Source organism: Salmo salar, chromosome ssa14 (assembly GCF_905237065.1).
Source record: "Salmo salar chromosome ssa14, Ssal_v3.1, whole genome shotgun sequence".
Lineage (NCBI taxonomy): Eukaryota > Metazoa > Chordata > Actinopteri > Salmoniformes > Salmonidae > Salmo > Salmo salar.
This window is the reverse complement of record NC_059455.1, coordinates 26,255,755-26,275,263: the sequence shown is the minus strand read 5'-3', so window position 1 is coordinate 26,275,263 and position 19,509 is coordinate 26,255,755. Positions and strand designations below refer to the sequence as shown.

Sequence of the window (19,509 nt, the reverse complement as noted above, 5' to 3'; positions counted from 1 at the left end):
TGCTAAGGGGACAGGACAACTTCACCACATCAAAGGGACGATGGACGGGGCCATGTACCGTCAAATCTTGGGTGAGAACATCATTCCCTCAGCCAGGGCATTGAAAATGGGTCGTGGATGGGTATTCCAGCATGACAATGACCCAAAACACACGGCCAAGGCAACAAAGGAGTGGCTCAAGAAGAAGCACATTAAGGTCCTGGAGTGGCCTAGCCAGTCTCCAGACCTTAATCCCATAGAAAATCTGTGGAGGGAGCTGAAGGTTCGAGTTGCCAAACATCAGCCTCGAAACGACTTGGAGAAGATCTGCAAAGAGGAGTGGGACAAAATCCCTCCTGAGATGTGTGCAAACCTGGTGGCCAACTACAAGAAACGTCTGACCTCTGTGATTGCCAACAAGGGTTTTGCCACCAAGTACTAAGTCATGTTTTGCAAAGGGGTCAAATAGTTATTTCCCTCATTAAAATGCAAATCATTTTATAACATTTTTGACATGGGTTTTTCTGGATTTTTTTGTTGTTATTCTGTCTCTCACTGTTCAAATAAACCTACCATTAAAATTATAGACTGATCATTTCTTTGTCAGTGGGCAAACGTACAAAATCATCAGGGGATCAAATGCTTTCCCCCCCCACTGTATATTCATTAAAAACGTTGTTTTGATGAATTTATTCATACTCTGTCATCCTTCCACAGGATATAGTCCAGACACAAATCTAGGGTTGCTACCCAAGCTGGCTGGTCGTTCGTTCTATCTGTTCGGTTGCTAGAGACGTGACCCAGTTGTTCCTTCTTTTTGTTCTGTATGAATGGACGTGACCCAGTCATTCGTTCTAAATGTTCCATTGCCATACTGACTGGCAACGTTCTTATTAACACTTGCTTGCTAGCTAACCAACTAAGGCTAACTTACAGTCACTTCACAAAGTGCAGCCCAAATAACAGCAAAGTAGATGCATTTGCATTAGTTTAAGCTCTTTTCTAGTGACATTTATTTGGATACATCCATAACAATGAGCTAATGAGGCGCGATTCCGCCTGGCTTAGAAAATATGCTTATTCGTCAGGACACTGTTGTTCAGAGGAGCTAGCCAACAACACAGCTATCACTTCAAGGGTTTTTCTTAATATTTACTATCTACATTGTAGAATAATAGTGAAGACATCAAAACTATGAAATAACACATATGTAATCACGTAGTAACCAAAAAAAGTGTTAAACAAATCCACATTTAATTTAGATTCTTCAAAGTAACCACCCATTGCCTTGATGACAGCTTTGCACACTCTTAGCATTCTCTCAACCTGCTTCACCTGGAATGCTTTTCCAACAGTCTTGAAGGAGTTCCCACATATGCTGAGCACTTGTTGGCTACTTTTCCTTCACTCTGCGGTCACACTCATCCCAAACCATCTCAATTGGGTTGAGGTCGGGTGATTGTGGAGGCCAGGTCATCTGATGCAGCACTCCATCACTCTCCTTCTTGGTCAAATAGCCCTTACACAGCCTGGAGGTGTGTTGGGTCATTGTCCTGTTGAAAAACAAATGATAGTCCCACTAAGTGCAAACCAGGTGGGATGGCGCATCGCTGCAAAATGCTTTGGTAGCCATGCTGGTTAAGTGTGCCTTGAATTGTAAATAAATCACAGACAGTGTCACAAGCAAAGCACCCACACACCATCACACCTCCTCCTCCATGCTTCACGGTGGGAACCACACACATGGAGATCATTCGTTCACCTACTCTGCATCTCACAAAGACACAGTGATTGGAACCAAAAATCTCAAATTTGGACTCATCAGACCAAAGGACAGATTTCCACCGGTCTAATGTCCATTGCTTGTGTTTCTAGGTCCAAGCAAGTCTCTTCTTCTTATTAGTGTCCTTTAGTAGTGGTTTCTTTCCAGAAATTTCGACCATGAAGGCCAGATTCAAGCAGTCTCCTCTGAACAATTGATGTTGAGATGTGTCTGTTACTTGAACTCTATGAAGCATTTATTTGGGTTGCAATTTCTGAGGCTGGTAACTCTAATGAACTTATCCTCTGCAGCAGAGGAAACTCTGGGTCTTCCATTCCTGTGGCGGTCCTCATGACAGAGTTTTATCATAGCGCTTTATGGTTTTTGCAACTGCACTTGAAGAAACTTTCAAAGTTCTTGAAATGTTCAAGATTGACTCACCTTCATGTCTTAAAGTAATATTGGACTGTCGTTTCTCTTTGCTTATTTGAGCTGTTCTTGCCATAATATGGACTTGGTCTTTTACCAAATAGGGCTTTCTTCTGTATACCACCCCTACAGTACCTTGTCACAAGACAACTAATTGGTTTAAACGCATTAAGAAAACAAAATCCACAAATTAACAAGGCACACCTGTTAATTGAAATGCATTCCAGGTGACTACCTCATGAAGCTGGTTGAGAGAATGCCAAGACCAAGTGTGCAAAGCTGTCATCAAGGCAAAGGGACGCTACTTTGAAGAATCTAAAATCTATTTTGATTTGTTTAACACTTTTTTGGTTACTACATAATTCCATATGTGTTATTTCATAGTTAAAAATAATAATAATAATAATAAGTTATTTCAGTTAACCTTTATTTAACTAAGCAAGTCGGATAAGAACAAATTATTATTTACAATGACAGCTACCGGGGAACAGTGGGTTAACTGCCTTGTTCAGGGGCAGAACGACAGATTTTTACCATGTCAGCTCGGGGATTCAAACCAGCAATCATTCAGTTACTGGCCCAAAACTCTAACCACTAGACTACCTGCCGCCCCTTCACTATTATTCTACAATGCAGAAAATAGTAAAAATAAAGAAAAACCCTGGAATAAGTAGCTGTGTCCAAACTTTTTACTGGTACTGTAAATATCCATAAAAATGATGCCAACTGGTTGAGAAACGCTGCCTGCCTCTGTCTCGTACCAACTCCCGACACGTTCATTACCATGGACAGTTGGAGAATCCTGAAACAATGTTGCAAATGTCAGAGAGACTGACAGCAAGGTTTATACAAACCTCCGCTGTTGAAAACTAAATGTTAGTCTAAAATAAATGTGAGAGAATGTCTATAAATTGCTTGCCTGAGCTGATGAGACAGTGGATTGCACAGTCAGATGGAACAAAGTAAACAGGCATTTTGAGGTCATAGATGTAGCCGGTGGTAAGTTGGGGAATAGACACCGGCTGGAATGCGCTTTTAACCAATCAGCATTCAATATTAGACCCACCCGTTGTATAAAATAGAATAAAAGTGGCAAAAACAAATGTAGACATTAATAAATGCATTTCTATAGCTTCCAAAATATTTTTACACAGGTGGGGGAGTGCCAAGATGGAGGCGTGCTGGCTTCAAAACAGCACCCCGTCAGCTCCCCCTCTCAGTAGGGACCAGGCTACTTTCAAATTGAATTTAAAGGGACACCTAAATGATGTGTTTGGGGCGTTTGAATTCTCCGGTTTCAGATGTGATCTACAGTGGATGCCCTGACATCCCTGAAGGAGCCAACCACCACAGGCTACTTGTCTTGAATATGCATATCTCTGAAAGTGGGGGAACACAAACTGCAGACAGGGAGATAAAATTAAAACAGATATTGTTGTGACACAAGGACCCAGGAGCAATAATAACAATAAAGGAATAAAAAAATCATAAAAGCAGACGCGCCGTGCGGCAGTAAGTGTCCAGACCAGACAGACTGCAGAGTCGTGCTGGGTGCAATGGCTCCCTCTGTACTCTGCCGGAGGAGTCACAATGACCTTCCTTCCCTCTCACTCCTTCAGCACAGCAGCCTGTCTGCTAGGCAGGCACTTACGTAAGGACCCCCCCCCCCCCAAAAAAAAAATAATGTTTTTATATATATATATATATACACACACACACACACAGCGGGAGAGGGGTGGTGGGGGGTTAAGCTGCAGAATGGAGGTGAAGCAAGGGTTTGATGATTTCTGTGTTTAAAAAGTACATAAATAAGTCTGTGGTTGTGAGAAGTAAATGACAAAATACATTTCACGTGACTGAAATGTATGAGCATGGTAAATGAATGGGGTTTACAAGGATGTAGTTGTGTGTGCGTAGGAGGGAAGGATCACACTCCATGGACTGCTAATGGACCACTGATATGGTATGTGTAAACACACAATGTTTTATTGTCACATACACCAGATAGGCGCAGTAAAATGTCTTGTTTTACAGGGTCAGCCATTGTAGTATGGCACCCCTAGAGCAAATTAGGGTTAAGTGCCTTGCTCAGCTCAGGTATTTGAACCAGAAACCTTTCGATTACTGGCCCAATGCTCTAACAACTAGGCTACCTACTGCCCGTTCTGTGACTAATGAGTTAACACCCACATTGAATGCACAAGTAATTAGCTAATACTAGTTGTTATGGTATAGGCTGTAGGTAAATAACACATAGAAATGAGCTAAGAGAAAAGATCTAAGACATTGTTTGAGGGCTACTTCTCATTTCTAAGACATTGTTTGAGGGCTACTTCTCATTTCTAAGAGGCCAGAGAGCTGATAAAGTTCATCATCCTCTATCGCCTGACAGGGAATCAGCCCCAGCCGGTCCCTGTGGGGTCGATATGCCCTCAGCTTGCCCAGTACCACGACAAACCTCTCCAGTACCACACCACCATTTGGCAGGCTTACCCAACTTCAGCCTCCTCGCCATGATAGGCGTCTTTCAGCTGCAGAAAAATCTGTTCACCGCTTATGAGATTATTTGTGTAGCTAAAAGAGAAAACAGCATAATTTCCCAGAAAAAAATATGAACACTGTACAGTGAGATGAGCTGTTCTGAATTACCTCCTCTGTACATGTATGGGTTTCTCTCATTTTGGGATGCTGTTCGACATGATGAGCGTCAATAATCCTTTATTATTTACTACAAACAGACGAAGGGGGTGGCCAAATCAAAGTATCCAATTCTATATGACAATCTCTAAAGTAACCAACCAATGACTTTAGGATTGAAGGACATTGGGGGATGGGAGAAGTGGGTGTGGGGAAGATTCTGGGAAGGCTTTTAATGATTGATGAATATAGCAATGCCTTTGTGTAGGTCAAGGAGAGTTCAGTATAAGATACATGTGAGAGCACCGCATAACAAAAACATGGGTTGAATCTCATGCAATGACAGGAAAAAGGAGCACATGTGCTGTAAGATTCTCCACGGCCATATTCAGCAGTATACTTCTGAACACTGCAGACAAGATGGAGTAACAGTGCACATCCTGACATGATAGAAGTTAGTATATCAGTCTATTACTGTGTGTATTTTCCACTGACATATTACATACAAATATACGTTTTCCTACTTCAATGTCAAGGTAGCGTGGCTTTAGTTCAGGGAACAAGGCATGTTGAATTGTCACTCCACAAATCAGACAACCTAAGAATATGACTACATCACAAAGAAGCTAAATCAGTTAGAAAAAGTACAGTATTGAACGAACGTGGAGTATTAAACAAGAAGAATCGTGTACAGTACGTGACTGATAAGCAGCAAAAGCTCTCATATCTCCTTGGGCAAACCTTGATCTACACAGTGGTTGTCCAGAGGTCTTGCTCTAAAAGCATCAATCACAACATACAGTACAGAGGAGATGCTGACATCAGCACACCCACACACAGACGGATCTGCACTGCCAACACCGGTGTTGTGTGTACGAGTCTCCTTCTGCTATTGATGTTCCAGCGTACTGTAGTCACATGATCTGCCCTGAGCCCCTATCATGCAGCTCACTGCTGGCACTAGTCAACATGCTACACTGTACACAGTGTTCTGCATGCCCTCCTGAAATAAACCACATAATGTAGCATAGCCCAATGATGTTGGTTGATTTTAATTAGACATCATTAAATCAAGCAGTTGTGTGGGGAAAAAATGACATGTGTCAATCAACAACATTTTATCAAATAAATCAATGTGTCCATTTCAAATAAAATCAATTTTTGTCACATGCACTGAACACAACAGGTGTAGACCTTACCGTGAACTGCTTACTTACAAGCCCTTAACCAACAATGCAGTTCAAGAAATAAGAGTTAATAAAATATTTACTAAATATTCAAAAAGTAAATAAAATCTAATTAATCAAAAGGTAACACAATACATTTACCTAACAATAACGAGGTTGTATACAGCGGGTACCGGTACTGAGTCAAAGTGCGGGGATACAGGTTAGTCGAGGTAATTTGTAAAGTGACTATGCATAGATAATAAACAGCGAGTAGCAGCAGTGTAAAAACAAAGGGGAGGGGGGGTCAATGTAAATAGTCCGGTGGCCATTTGATTAATTGTTCAGCAGTCTTATGGCTTGGGGGTAGAAGCTGTTAAGGAGCCTTTTGGTCCTAGACTTGGCGCTCCGGTACTGCTTGCCGTGCGGTAGCAGAGAGAACAATCTAAGACTTGGGAGAACAGTCTATGACTTCAGATTGACATGAAGGTCATAAAGCCTCAGAGGTCAAAGAATACCTTCTCTAATCCATCCCTAATCCATCCCTAATCTTAATCCTTTGTTTTGACTGAATATGCATGCACATGTTGATAGTTTTAGAGCAGGATAATTAACATGCGACCATTGTTGCCAAGATGTCGGAGGAAAAGCCTGGGTGTTAATGGCCTGGGTGTTAATTGACGTTGTGGTGTCCTGACTTGTTCACGGCTGAGTCTGTAATGTTGCTCCAGTCAGGGCTATGCTAACGCTGCCCTGTCTCCAGGCTGACACTTCTGGAAGTGACAGGACGCGAGGGGAGACAAAGAGAGAGAGGGAGTGAGAGACAGGGAGACAAAGAGAGAGAGAGGGAGTGAGAGAGGGAGTGTGGGAGAGATGGACAAAGACTGGGATAGAAAGCTAGATGGGAAGAGGGAGAAACAGAAAGGGGGAGACAGAGAGAGGTAGAGAAAGAGAGAGGTAGAGAGTGAGAGTGCTTTTGGTGCTGGGAGTGCTGTCAGTCTGCAGTATAATGAGACCATGTCTGTGGTTAGAGGGCTGGATCTGAAGGAACTGCCTGGGAGAAAGGATACTATCTGGAGTGGAGGAGACTAATCACTGTACATATGAGCTTTTTCATATTATGTCATATTTGGTTCTTCTACTGTTACTGGAGAAGCAGCGTTGTCCAATGGTATAGCTATAAAACTGAATCTTCGTTCACTGAACATTTTGTTCTTACATTTTTTCTCTCCGTTTCTCTGTTGTTATTTCTGTGCAAATTAGCTATTTTACTCTGGGGCTAAAAGACCAATTGCCATCCAACATAGCCAAAAGCGGATCATTCAGCTGTCCCCATGCTTCACAATAAACAACTACATTTGAGGGTGAACAGCAGTGACGGTATGGCCCAAAGGAGTGAATTTCCCCTCATGCTCATGACAGTTCTTATGAACTGTGAAGTACTTTCTTGGCAGAGGGAAACAAACATAGGAGTTTTCCAGTAGCCATTTTTTTTCTCTCTCTCAGTGAGTCAGGGGGAAGTTGCCACCCAAGAAGTTCAGGAAAAACCCAAACACAATAACATCAGTGCACATTACCACAGAGATCCCAATGACTGCAATGACTCGTTTTTACAATGCATTCAGAAAGTATTCAGAACCCTTGACTTTTTCCACATTTTGTAAAGTTACAGCCTTATTCTAAAATGGATTAAATGTTTTTTCCCTTATCAATCTACACAAAATATCACAATGATTACAAAGAAAAAACAGGTACAGAAATGTATTAAAAACAAAAAACTTAAATATCACATTTACATAAGTATTCAGACCCTTTAGAGTCAGTACAAATTTCTTCCATTTAAGAATGATGGCCACTGTGTTCTTGGAGACCTTTAATGCCAAAGAAATGTTTTGGTACCCTTCTCCAGATCTGTGCCTCGACATAATCCTGTTTCGGAGCTCTACGGACAATTCTTTCGACCTCATGGCTTGGATTTTGCTCTGCCATGTACTGTCAACTGTGGAACCTGTAGAAACATCTCAAGGATGATCAACGGAAACAGGATGCACCTGAGCTCAATTTGGAGTCTCATAGCCAAATTGTCTGAATACTTATGTAAATAAGGTATTCCTGTTATTAGTTTCAATAAATTTGCGATCATTGTGTGTAGATTGATTTTGTTTAATCCATTTTAGAATAAGGCTGTAACGTTACAAAATGTGGGAAAAGTCAAGGGGTCTGAAAACTTTCCGAATGCACTGTATATAGACATTGTCCCTATTTGACTCTGCTCTTTGGTTCAGGTTGACACACCAATTTAACACAGTAGGATGGCAGTAACAAACAAAAACAAAAAGCATATGCACACACACACACACGTGGGTGTAAACGCACCCCCCCCCCACACACACACACACACACATACTTGTTTAAAATCAGACAGTAGTCATGCAGCCTGAGCTGTGGCAGGAAGAGAGCAGAGTAAATAGCAGGCGCTGGATGGGAGTGGTTCTGTTCCTGAACATTGTCTGGCCTGGTTCCTCTGTCCCTTAGGTCTCCTCTCTCTCCATGATTCAACACATTCACTTACACATACTATACTGTACACACAGAGTACTGTATATGCTATATAAAAAAAGCATATATGTATGTTATTTTGTATGCATAGATGAGATATGGATAATCTGCATAGATACAAAGGATTACATTGGGGGAAGGGATTTCAGCTGTAAGGCAAGCAGCTGCCATTCAGCTATACATCACAATGTTTGCCTTTACTGAGTAAAACAACCAGCAAAATCCTCTCACTGGATTGTCTCTGCTGCCCCAATTCTCTATGGGTTTTCCCAATACCACAAAGTCTGTATCCTGCACCCCAGCTTACCTTTCCCATCCTTCCCGTCCAGCAGAGGGCGGTAGTCAGTCTTTCCTACAGTCTCGCCCACTTTGTCATCAAAGGTTTCTTTCTCAAGGGAGGCCATGAAGTCCCTTCTCACCAGGCTGTCCGGTCCTGACTTAGGCGCCCCGTCCGTGAGAGCGTCATGCAAGCTCAGGTCCATTATCCTGAAAGGGAGAGAACACAGAGGTTAGAGGTCACAGGTCATCAGCATCATCATCAGTACAAGATTTGGTGCTAACCCAATACTGCATTCCTCCACAACTGCATACTGGTTTTCAGGTCCACCAGTCAAAGCGCATATTGATGGCTGATCTTGGCTAATGGTTGTCACCATATGTGCACCCTACTAAATCCAGCAGCAGACAAACCACTGCCTCTTTATCATGGGGGGGGGGGGGTATTTAGGCCAAAAGTTCATCTCCCAGTGGGGGATATAGCCTAGCTGACAGACACCAACCCCCAGCCCACAATAAGAACAGGCTTTGACAAAAAACTGGGTTATTGCTATCCAAAACTCATGGGTCTACATTGTGTCGTTAAACTAGGCACAGTGGCTCTGGGAAGAGACCAGAACAGGGTCCATGTAAAATCAAAAAAAGTCTGGAACCGTAAAAGATAGGAATGAACGATGTCACCATAATCGGGGCCAGTCTCCTCCTGCAGGCTCTCCCACGTCCTCTTTCCCCCACTGCAGCTAGCTGTCCTGTCCTCATCCTAGTACCACCCACCACTGCAGAACACATTATAAACTAGGCCTATTCAGGCCAACAGACAAGTTGTCATGCTGTGGTTTTTGCATTGCTCTAATTTCTCACAGGGCACTATCTGCCTGTTAAGTAAAGACCCCCGTAGTGATCAGCTACTGACAGAGTTATGCTCTGCTCTCTCCTCTCACAGCTAGCATTGCCTCCTTCATGTGCCACTATTATGAAAGTTTGCTGCAGTGCCATGCAGCTCACTTAGTGGGGCCAAGCTCAGTTTGGCTTCTTTAGTTATTTTCATAAGATATCACTGCTCCTCTCTGCTATGTGTGTCTGTGTGTGTTTTATCGTCGGCAAACTGGTCCTACCAATAAACCACCACAATATTTGGCCTTTTCATGGTTTAAGACATATTCTATCTTATTTTTGGTACAGTAACAACAATTATGCAACTCTAAAAGTGTTGCGTTATTTGTGTTGCATTATTGCATATCACACAGATATTACTTGATGTTGACATAAATTGGGTAGTCATATTTCTACTGGTTTTACAGCATATAACATAATTGATTGATTACTCATTTCTCCCTGGGTCACCACACTGTAGTTAGTGGGTCAATTATAAACACCTCTGATGAGTAACAGCATCAAACTCTGTGTGAACCACTGCTTCCTGAGCATGGAAGTGTTCCTAGTTTTATATTAAAGGGTGTCAGTGTTCCGATGAACATGGAAATTAGACTTCCTGGATGAGAGTGTTTTAATCTTCATGAAATCAGCATGGTTGAATTGGAGCTGTGAGAGTGAGACGCTCTCTGAGGTAAGAGCAGACACACCTGAGACTAATAAGACATGTTCAGTCGTTAACCTGCACCAGGTGAGACGTCAGGTGTCCTTCCAGAGCGCTGCCCTTCCAGAGCGCTGCCCTTCCAGAGCGCTGCCCTTCCAGAGCGCTGCCCTTCCAGAGCGCTGCCCTTCCAGAGCGCTGCCCTCAGAGAGGTGGTTCCGACCAGCAGCTGTGTAATCAAAGCCAGTTACTGGCCACGTTCCAGGTCATCTTTTTTGGCGCTGTGCAGAAGACTACAATAGGCTATCATATGAAAGTGGTTTCCAGCTGCTGTTAGATCTGATAGCCTGAGCAGTGCAATAAAGATGACCTGGCTTCCCCACCACTGTGTCCCAAAAGGTGGAGAAGCCATTCGGGTGTACTGAACACATACAGTACAGTAACCAATGAATGGAGAGTACTCCCATACGTCTATGCAAGTAACCTGAAGGGTTTACTGTCTAAACTGTGGAAATTATTCATTTAATGAATTACCTTGGATTATCATTTCTAATTATTGTAAAAGAGGGTAGCTATTGCTACTTTGTTGCAAAACAGCATGCTTTTGTTTGCCTTAAGTGATCCAGCCCTGCGTGCTACAGTGCAGTAGGGGATAGAAGCATCCAAGCTTTAGTAAGAGGGAGGACATTCTCCTCTCTTCACAGTGCACCATTTGCTCCTCATTATGAGTTTATCTTTGTGAGAAAGACAGCGAAACGAATACATACGTTGAGAGCTGCTCTACATAAATGGTCTATCAGTGGAACTCACAGATAGACACGCACACCCACATCTTCATCCTTTTTTCCTCCGTCCCCTCCACTCATCACACTCTCTGCCTTCACACATGAACAAGCGATCATTGTCCGGACACTACACAAACACACAAATCCACAGGCACCAGCCTGCAGATTTGAGTATGTACAGTGTTAGTTGGCCATGGTTGGAACTGTGCCTCATTGTTTTGGGAGCAGCCACACTAAGTACAGTAGGAATAGTCAGATCACTACATTGACACACTTTGTAGCAGCTCCTAGGAGAGAGAAAATACTTGCGTGACACACAGAAAACTCATCAAAATTCACTGTCAAAAAGCGGCAAACAAGCACGCATTCAGGCAGGACCACAGCAGTTAATAAAATAGCTAAATCACAGCTCAGCTTTTGTGCATCCATCCAATGTAGGAAAGACGCATACAAACATCAGATTAATGACCCTTGGTCGCTCCACCAACTGAGTACGTTTTGGGTAGTGTAACTTAGAAAAATAAAATGTTTCATAATTTTTAAATTCTGCAATAAAGACGTTAAATAAAGAGGTCAGTAAGTGCCTACTAAGTGCCAAATAATGTAACAGGGTTGACAGTAACAGCGTTGACCATTTCATCTTAAATCAGCCAAACATTCCCTTGTGAGAGGAAGAATGGAAACTAGTTGTCTGCAACAGGGAGGGGCTTCACAAAACAAATTAAATTGTTAAAACATTTCCATCCTGTCTATCTATGGGTAACAGAGTAGACGTGTTTATTCTAATTTTATTTTACCTTTATTTAACCAGGTAGGCCAGTTGAGAACAAGTTATCATTTGCAACTGTGACCTGGCCAAGATAAAGCAAAGCAGTTCGACACATACAACAACACAGAGTTACCATGGAATAAACAAACATACAATCAATAAAACAGTAGAAAAATATATATACAGCATGTGCAAATGAGGTAGGATAAGGGAGGTAAGGCAATAAATAGGCCATGGTGGCAAAGTAATTACAATATAGCAATTAAACACTGGAGTGGTAGGGTGTGCAGAAGATGAATGTGCAAGTAGAGATGCTGGGGTGCAAAGGAGCAAGATAAATAAATAAATACAGTATGGGGATGAGGTAGATTGGATGGGCTATTTACAGATGAGCTATGTAATGGTGCAGTGATCTGTGAGCTGCGCTGACAGCTGGTGCTTAAAGCTAGTGAGGGAGGTAAGAGTCTCCAGCTTCAGAGATTTTTGCAGTTCGTTCCAGTCATTGGCAGCAGAGAACTGGAAGGAGAGGCGGCTAAAGGAAGAATTGGTGTTAGGCTCAATCCTCTCAGTTTTACACGGCAAAACACCAGACATTTTACAAAAAGGGTAGAACCAGCTCACCTGCTTTTACACTATGATTTGAGTATTAGATGTTCAATGTTTCTTTTGAAAATAACTTTTGAAAAGGAATAGTTTCATCATATTAAAAGTTCAGTTCAGTTCATGTAACAGGGTTGACCATAAAATGAGGGACAGATAAATTAATCACTAGATTTATTGAATTTTGCATGTGGTCTATATTAAAGTTAATTTCATTTAATATAAAAGGCTTTTAAAATTCGATATTGGTGCACAATTTATACCTAAAATATCAAAGGGGTACTCTTTTCGTAGAACGACCCCCCTCTTTCTGAACTCAATCTCAGCCTCTGTCCAAATCTTAATCTTCTCTGCTGTATTTCATTTTATTCACCTCTTCCTTTAAAAGTTCTGCTTACCATATCAGTCTTTCTACTCTTCAATCATTTATGTTCTCTGATCCCCATTCAATCAATTAGGCTGTCTTCTTCTCTCTCTTCTAATGAACCCTGAATTTAGACTGTTCCAGAAGCTCCTTCCCTTCTATACATTTTCTTTCATTCAAAGAGAGTTCTCTCTACCTCTAACTTCTCTTTGAAGGTAACTCCATTCATTACAATTATTCCAGCACAATAACAAGATTTAGTAACAGTAATTCATAATACAGAAACAATATTTTCATGCCCATCCACCCACCCCTAGACCCACTCCAATTTGCATACCGCTCAAACAGATCCACAGATTATGCAATCTCTATTGCACTCCACACTGCCTTTTCCCACCTGGACAAAAGGATTACCTACATGAGAATGCTATTAATTGACTACAGCTCAGCGTTCGACACCATAGTGCCCTCAAAGCTCATCACTAAGCTAAGGATCCTGGGACTAAACACCTCCCTCTGAAACTGGATTCTGGACTTCCTGACAGGCTGCCCCCAGTGAGGGTAGGTAGTAGAGGTCGGCCGATTGTGATTTTCAATGCCAATACCGATTATTGGATGAACAAAAAAGCCGATGCCGATTAATTGGCCGAAATTTGTAATTTATTTGTAATAATGACAATTACACAATACTGAATGAACACTTATTTTAACTTAATATTACCTCATATCATTTGCCTCAAATAATAATAAACATGTTCAATTTTTAATAATTAACAGTTCGAAAAATGCAATATGTGCCATGTAAGAAAGCTAACGTTTAAGTTCCTTGCTCAGAACATGAGAACATATGAAAGCTGGTGGTTCCTTTTAACATGAGTCTTCAATATTCCCAGGTAAGAAGTTTTAGGTTGTAGTTATTATAGGAATTATAGGACTATTTCTCTCTATATGATTTGTATTTCATATACCTTTGACCATTGGATGTTCTTATAGGCACTTTAGTATTGCCAGTGTTACAGTATAGCTTCCGTCCCTCTCCTCGCTCCTACCTGGGCTCGAACCAGGAACACATCGACAACAGCCACCCTCGAAGCAGTGTTACCCATGCAGAGCAAGTGACATTTGAAATGCTATTAGCGCATACCCCGCTAACTAGCTAGCCATTTCACATGGGTTACACCAGCCTAATCTTGGGAGTTGAAAGTGCTGTTTGAATGAATGCTTACAAGCCTGCTGGTGCCTACCATCGCTCAGTCAGACTGCTCTATCAAATCATAGACTTAATTATAACATAATAACACACAGAAATACGAGCCTTAGGTCATTAATATGGTAGAATCCGGAAACTATCACGTTTATTCTTTCAGTGAAATACGGAACCGTTCCGTATTTTATCTAACAGGTGGCATCCATAAGTCTAAATATTCCTGTTACATTGCACAACCTTCAATGTTATGTCATAGTTACGTAAAATTCTGGCAAATGAGTTCGCAACGAGCCAGGTGGCCCAAACTGTTGCATATACCCTGACTCTGCATGCAATGAACGCAAGAGAAGTGACACAATTTCACCTGGTTAATATTTCCTGCTAACCTGGATTCATTTTAGCTAAATATGCAGGTTTAAAAATATATACTTCTGTGTACTGATTTTAAGAAAGGCATTGATGTTTATGGTTAGGTACATTCGTGCAAAGATGTGCTTTTTTCGCAAATGCGCTTTTGTTAAATCATCCCCCGTTTGGCAAAGTCGGCTGTCTTTGTTAGTATGAAATAGTCTTCACACAGGTCACAACGAGCCAGGCGGCCCAAACTGCTGCATATACCCTGACTCTGTTGCAAGAGAAGTGACACATTTTCCCTAGTTAAAAGAAATTCATGTTAGCAGGCAATATTAACTAAATATGCAGGTTTAAAAATATATACTTGTGTATTGATTTTAAGAAAGGCATTGATGTTTATGGTTAGGTACACGTTGGAGCAACGTGTACCTAGGCGACTATATGCAACGCAGGACAGGCTAGATAAACTAGTAATATCATCAACCATGTGTAGTTAACTAGTGATTATGATTGATTGATTGTTTTTTATAAGATAAGTTTAATGCTAGCTAGCAACTTACCTTGGCTTCTTACTGCATTCGCGTAACAGGCAGGCTCCTCGTGGAGTGCAATGTAAAGCAGGTGGTTAGAGCGTTGGACTAGTTAACCGTAAGGTTGCAAGATTGAATCCCTGAGCTGACAAGGTAAAAATCTGTCGTTCTGCCCCTGAACAAGGCAGTTAACCCACCGTTCCAAGGCCGTCATTGAAAATAAGAATGTGTTCTTAACTAACTTGCCTAGTTAAATAAAGGTGAAAAAAGAAATTACAAAAATAAAAAAAATCTATTTTCGATTGTTATGAAAACTTGAAATCGGCTCTAATTAATCGACCATTCCAATTAATCGGTCGACCTCTAGTAGGTAGCAACACATCTGCCACGCTGATCCTCAACACTGGAGCCCCTCAGGGGTGCGTGCTCAGTCCCCTCCTGTACTCCCTGTTCACCCACGACTGCATGGCCAGGCACGACTCCAACACCATCATTAAGTTTGCAGATGTAGGCCTGATCACCGACAAAGACGAGACAGCCTATATGGAGGAGGTCAGAGATCTGGCTGGCTGGTACCAGAATAACATCCTATCCCTCAACGTAATCAAGACAAAGGAGATGATTGTGGAATACAGGAAAAGGAGGACCGAGCACGCCCCCATTCTTATCGACGGGGCTGTAGTGGAGGAAGTTGAGAGCTTCAAGTTCCTTGGTGTCCACATCACCAACAAACTAGAATGGTCCAAACGGAGCGCCAAGTCTAGGACCAAAAGGCTTCTCAACAGATTTTACCCCCAAGCCATAAGACTCCTGAACAGGTAATCAAATGGCTACCCGGACTATTTGCATTGTGTCCCGACACCTCCCACCCACCCACCAACCCTCTCTTTTATGCTACTGCTACTTTCTGTTTATCGTCGATGCATAGTCACTTTAACTATACCTACATGTACATATTACCTCAATTAGCCCAACTAACCAGTGCCCCAGCCCATTGACTCTGTAATGGTACCACCTGTATATAGCCTCACTACTGTTATTTTCACTGTCATTTTACTGTTTTTTTTTGTTTTATATGTCTTTACTTATCTCTTGTTTACCTAATACCCATTTTTTACTTAAAAATTGCACTGTTGGTTAGGGCTTGTAAGTAAGCATTTCACTGTAAGATCTACACCTGTTGTATTCAGCGCTCGTGACAAATACACTTTGATTAGATTTGATGTAGAGCTCCCCAGTTGAGTGCAACTTTGAGTGCAATTTCCTAACATAAAGGAGCATAATTCTGCTTTATGCTCAGATTGAGTGTAAAAGCCTGAGACACCCAGCTGCTTCTGCTGCATGGGGATTAGTGCTAGCTAGAGTCAACCCTAGTCCCCACTTCCACATGCAGCCAGGCCCTGTTATATTATATTCACTAAATCCCCCCTCTGTCTGTCACGCAATCTTCCCAAAAACCACAGCAGGCCTCCGTACTGTAACACACAGCATTGCCTAACACAGTGACAGTACAGAGTACACACAAAGTGGGCCTAGGCCAGCAGCTTGGCAGGGGATCCCCGGCGTTATCCTACCATCCAAAACAACAGCATTGTTCGGGGGGGGGTCTGTTTATAAAAAATGCCCTCAGTAAGCCTCTTTCCCCCCTCACATCACCATATTTTATTTCCCCCATATAACTGTAAAATGCATATTGATCCAATAGTTCACACAGCAATTGAAGTACTGTAGTCACCCACTTTCAGTCACTATATTGACAGGTACTGTACGTATCAGCTAACCTCTAACTGCCAACACTAGATGACTAACATAACTACACCCACCTACAGACCTTTGATCCGCTGCACTAGGTTTGTTCACAGGTGTTTCCACACTGATTTGAATTGAGGAAGTTATTACAGTAGTATGAGTCACCTGATTACAGTACTATTGGCCATTCAGCATTAGTTATGTCTACATCACAGGAGGTTGGTGGCACCTTAATTGGGGAGGACAGGCGCGTGGTTATGGCTGTAGAGGAATCAGTGGAATGGTATCAAATACATCAAACAGATGGTTTGATGCCATTCCATTCGCTCCGTTCCAGCCATTATTATGAGTCGTCCTCCCCTCAGCAGCCTCCACTGATCTACATCTATACATCTACATTATAAAAACCGAAACTGAACCGAAACCGCACTAAATCACTCAGTACTAAGTGGTGGCCACGATTTATATAGGGGAAACACTGCAGACTCAGTGGACCATAACAGTGGACCATAACAGTGGATCATAATAGTGGACCATAACAGTGGGCCATAACAGTGATATATATCATCTGTGACAGAGCACAGAGTAAAAGATCAGCACAGGTTCACTAGTCACTATCTCTCTGGTCAAATGGCCTTTTTAATATAAGTTTCCACCTTTTGTTTTACCTTGTGGGTTATTTAAACAGCAGTTAATCTCTATAATTGCTGTGCTGTTATTTTAAAACTGCAATATGTCACTTTAGGGACCTGACCAAATTCACATAGAAATGTAAGTTATGGATCTGTCATTCTCGTTGAAAGCAAGTCTAAGAAGCAGTAGATATTTTCTATGTGTGCTATTTCTATGGTTCCTGTTCCTAAATTTAGTTTTTGCATCTTTTACTCTCAGTTTTGTACACCAGCTTCAAAAAGCTGAAAATACAACATTTTTGGTTATGGAAAATATATACCACAGCGGTGTAGATAGTACATAGATTCTCTACACTATACTTGCTTGTATTGTCACATAAACTGACATTTCAGCAACCAGGAAATGGTGGAGCGATTTCCGCATTGTGCATCTTTAAGTGAGGGGGGTAGCTCTCTGACCCAACAGGCAGTTTACTGTCAGGGCATAAACAGTAGTCACCCAGTCAGCCAGTTATGGTTAATCAATCTCTTCTTTTGTGCTGGTGTAACGGTGTAGGTTCCGTCCCTCTCTTTGCCCCAACCTGGGCTCGAACCAGGGACCCTTGCACACATCAACAACTGACACCCCACAAAGCATCGTTACCCATCGCGCCACAAAAGCCACGGCCCTTGCAACGCAAGGGGAAACCCTACTTCAAGTCTCAGAGCGAGTGACGTCACCGATTGAAACGCTATTAGCGCGCACCACCGCTAACTAACTAGCCATTTCACATCGGTTACACTGGTTAATCTCAGATGATCTTTAAATCAGCAGGGTTTCCCAAACTCCATCCTGGGGCCCCCTCTGGGTGCACGTTTTTGGTTTTTGCCCTAGCACTACACAGCTGATTCAAATAACCAACTCATCATCAATATTTTATTACTTTAATCAGCTGTGTAGTGCTAGGGCAAAAACCAAAATGTGCACCCAGGGGGGCCCCATAACCGAGTTTGGGAAACCCTGCCTTAATGTGTTAAAAGTGTTGCCAGGTCTCCTAGTGTTCGTCATGAGTATGCGTTTTTATGTCTCTCTCATGCATGATGGGCACCAGCTCTGGTTACTGCTGATATAATGCTTTGTCACCCTGTCTCGTCCTCTCAGGGGAGACACACACAGTCCCTGAAAACAGTCACTCAGTCAGAGCACAGTGGTGAGGTCTGTATTTACCACCAGTTTGTGAACACTCAGCTAAATCGACACGCACGAGGACTGGTTGTGAGGAGTGTGTGTGACAGCCACCTGACTCGGTGCATTGTCCCTGACCCTGTGGTTACTGACCTGGTCCTTAATGCATAGTGATGGATTTGACTTTCTCATTCACATGTTCCTCTCGGCAATTACCATTCCTAGTCTAGCTTGCACGTTAAAAACTCACAATCATGTTAGATTCATAACACTCATCATGACAAGAAGGTACAGTATTTCAAAATGTATTGCAATGTTACAACTCCTCTATTATTCACTGTGACACTAACAATGACTGTTAAACAGCGATCACTAACATTGAGTGGCTGCTGCCAACATACTGACTCATCTCTAGCCACTCTAATAATTAAAAATTGGATGTAATAAATGTATCACTAGCCACTTTAAACTATGCCACTTTATATAATGTTTACATACCCTACACTACTCATCTCATATGTATATACTGCACTCTATACCATCTACTGCATCTTGCCTATGCCATTTGGCCATCGCTCATCCATATATATTTGTATGTACTTATTCATTCCTTTACACTTGTGTGTGTATAAGGTAGTTGTTGTGAAATTGTTAGATTACTTGTTAGATATTACTGCATGGTCGGAACTAGAAGCACAAGCATTTTGCTACACTCGCATTAACATCTGCCAACCATGTGTATGTGACAAATAAAATTTGATTTGAGTAACAAGTGTGTAAACCACCTAACTAAACAAGTCCTCGACATTAGTCATCAAGGAAATATTTCTCCAAAGAACCCATTTTCAGACTGAGCCATAGTGACATCCAATGGGGATGACATCACATTCTACTCATTTGGATTCTTCTCAAAGGCCCTGGCTCCCAGCCCTCCTCATACTGCACCCTCACATTGCCTCTATTGTTAAGCTCTCTGATGTTGGGAGGCCAAGGCCACTGTGAAAGAGGAGGG

General features: G+C 42.0%; 1 protein-coding gene across 7 annotated transcripts in view; it reads right to left on the bottom strand.

Annotated features, from left to right (window-relative positions):
- Nucleotides 1–19,509, bottom strand: part of LOC106569204 (microtubule-associated protein 4-like) — a 70,011-nt gene that overhangs the window by 46,540 nt on the left and 3,962 nt on the right. For all 7 annotated transcript variants that reach the window (XM_045694141.1, XM_014140322.2, XM_014140323.2 and 4 more), the window contains exon 2: nucleotides 8,840–9,018. In XM_045694141.1, the coding sequence (XP_045550097.1) occupies nucleotides 8,840–9,014 (175 nt within the window). In that variant the 5' untranslated portion in view covers nucleotides 9,015–9,018. The remainder of the gene's footprint in view (nucleotides 1–8,839; nucleotides 9,019–19,509) is intronic.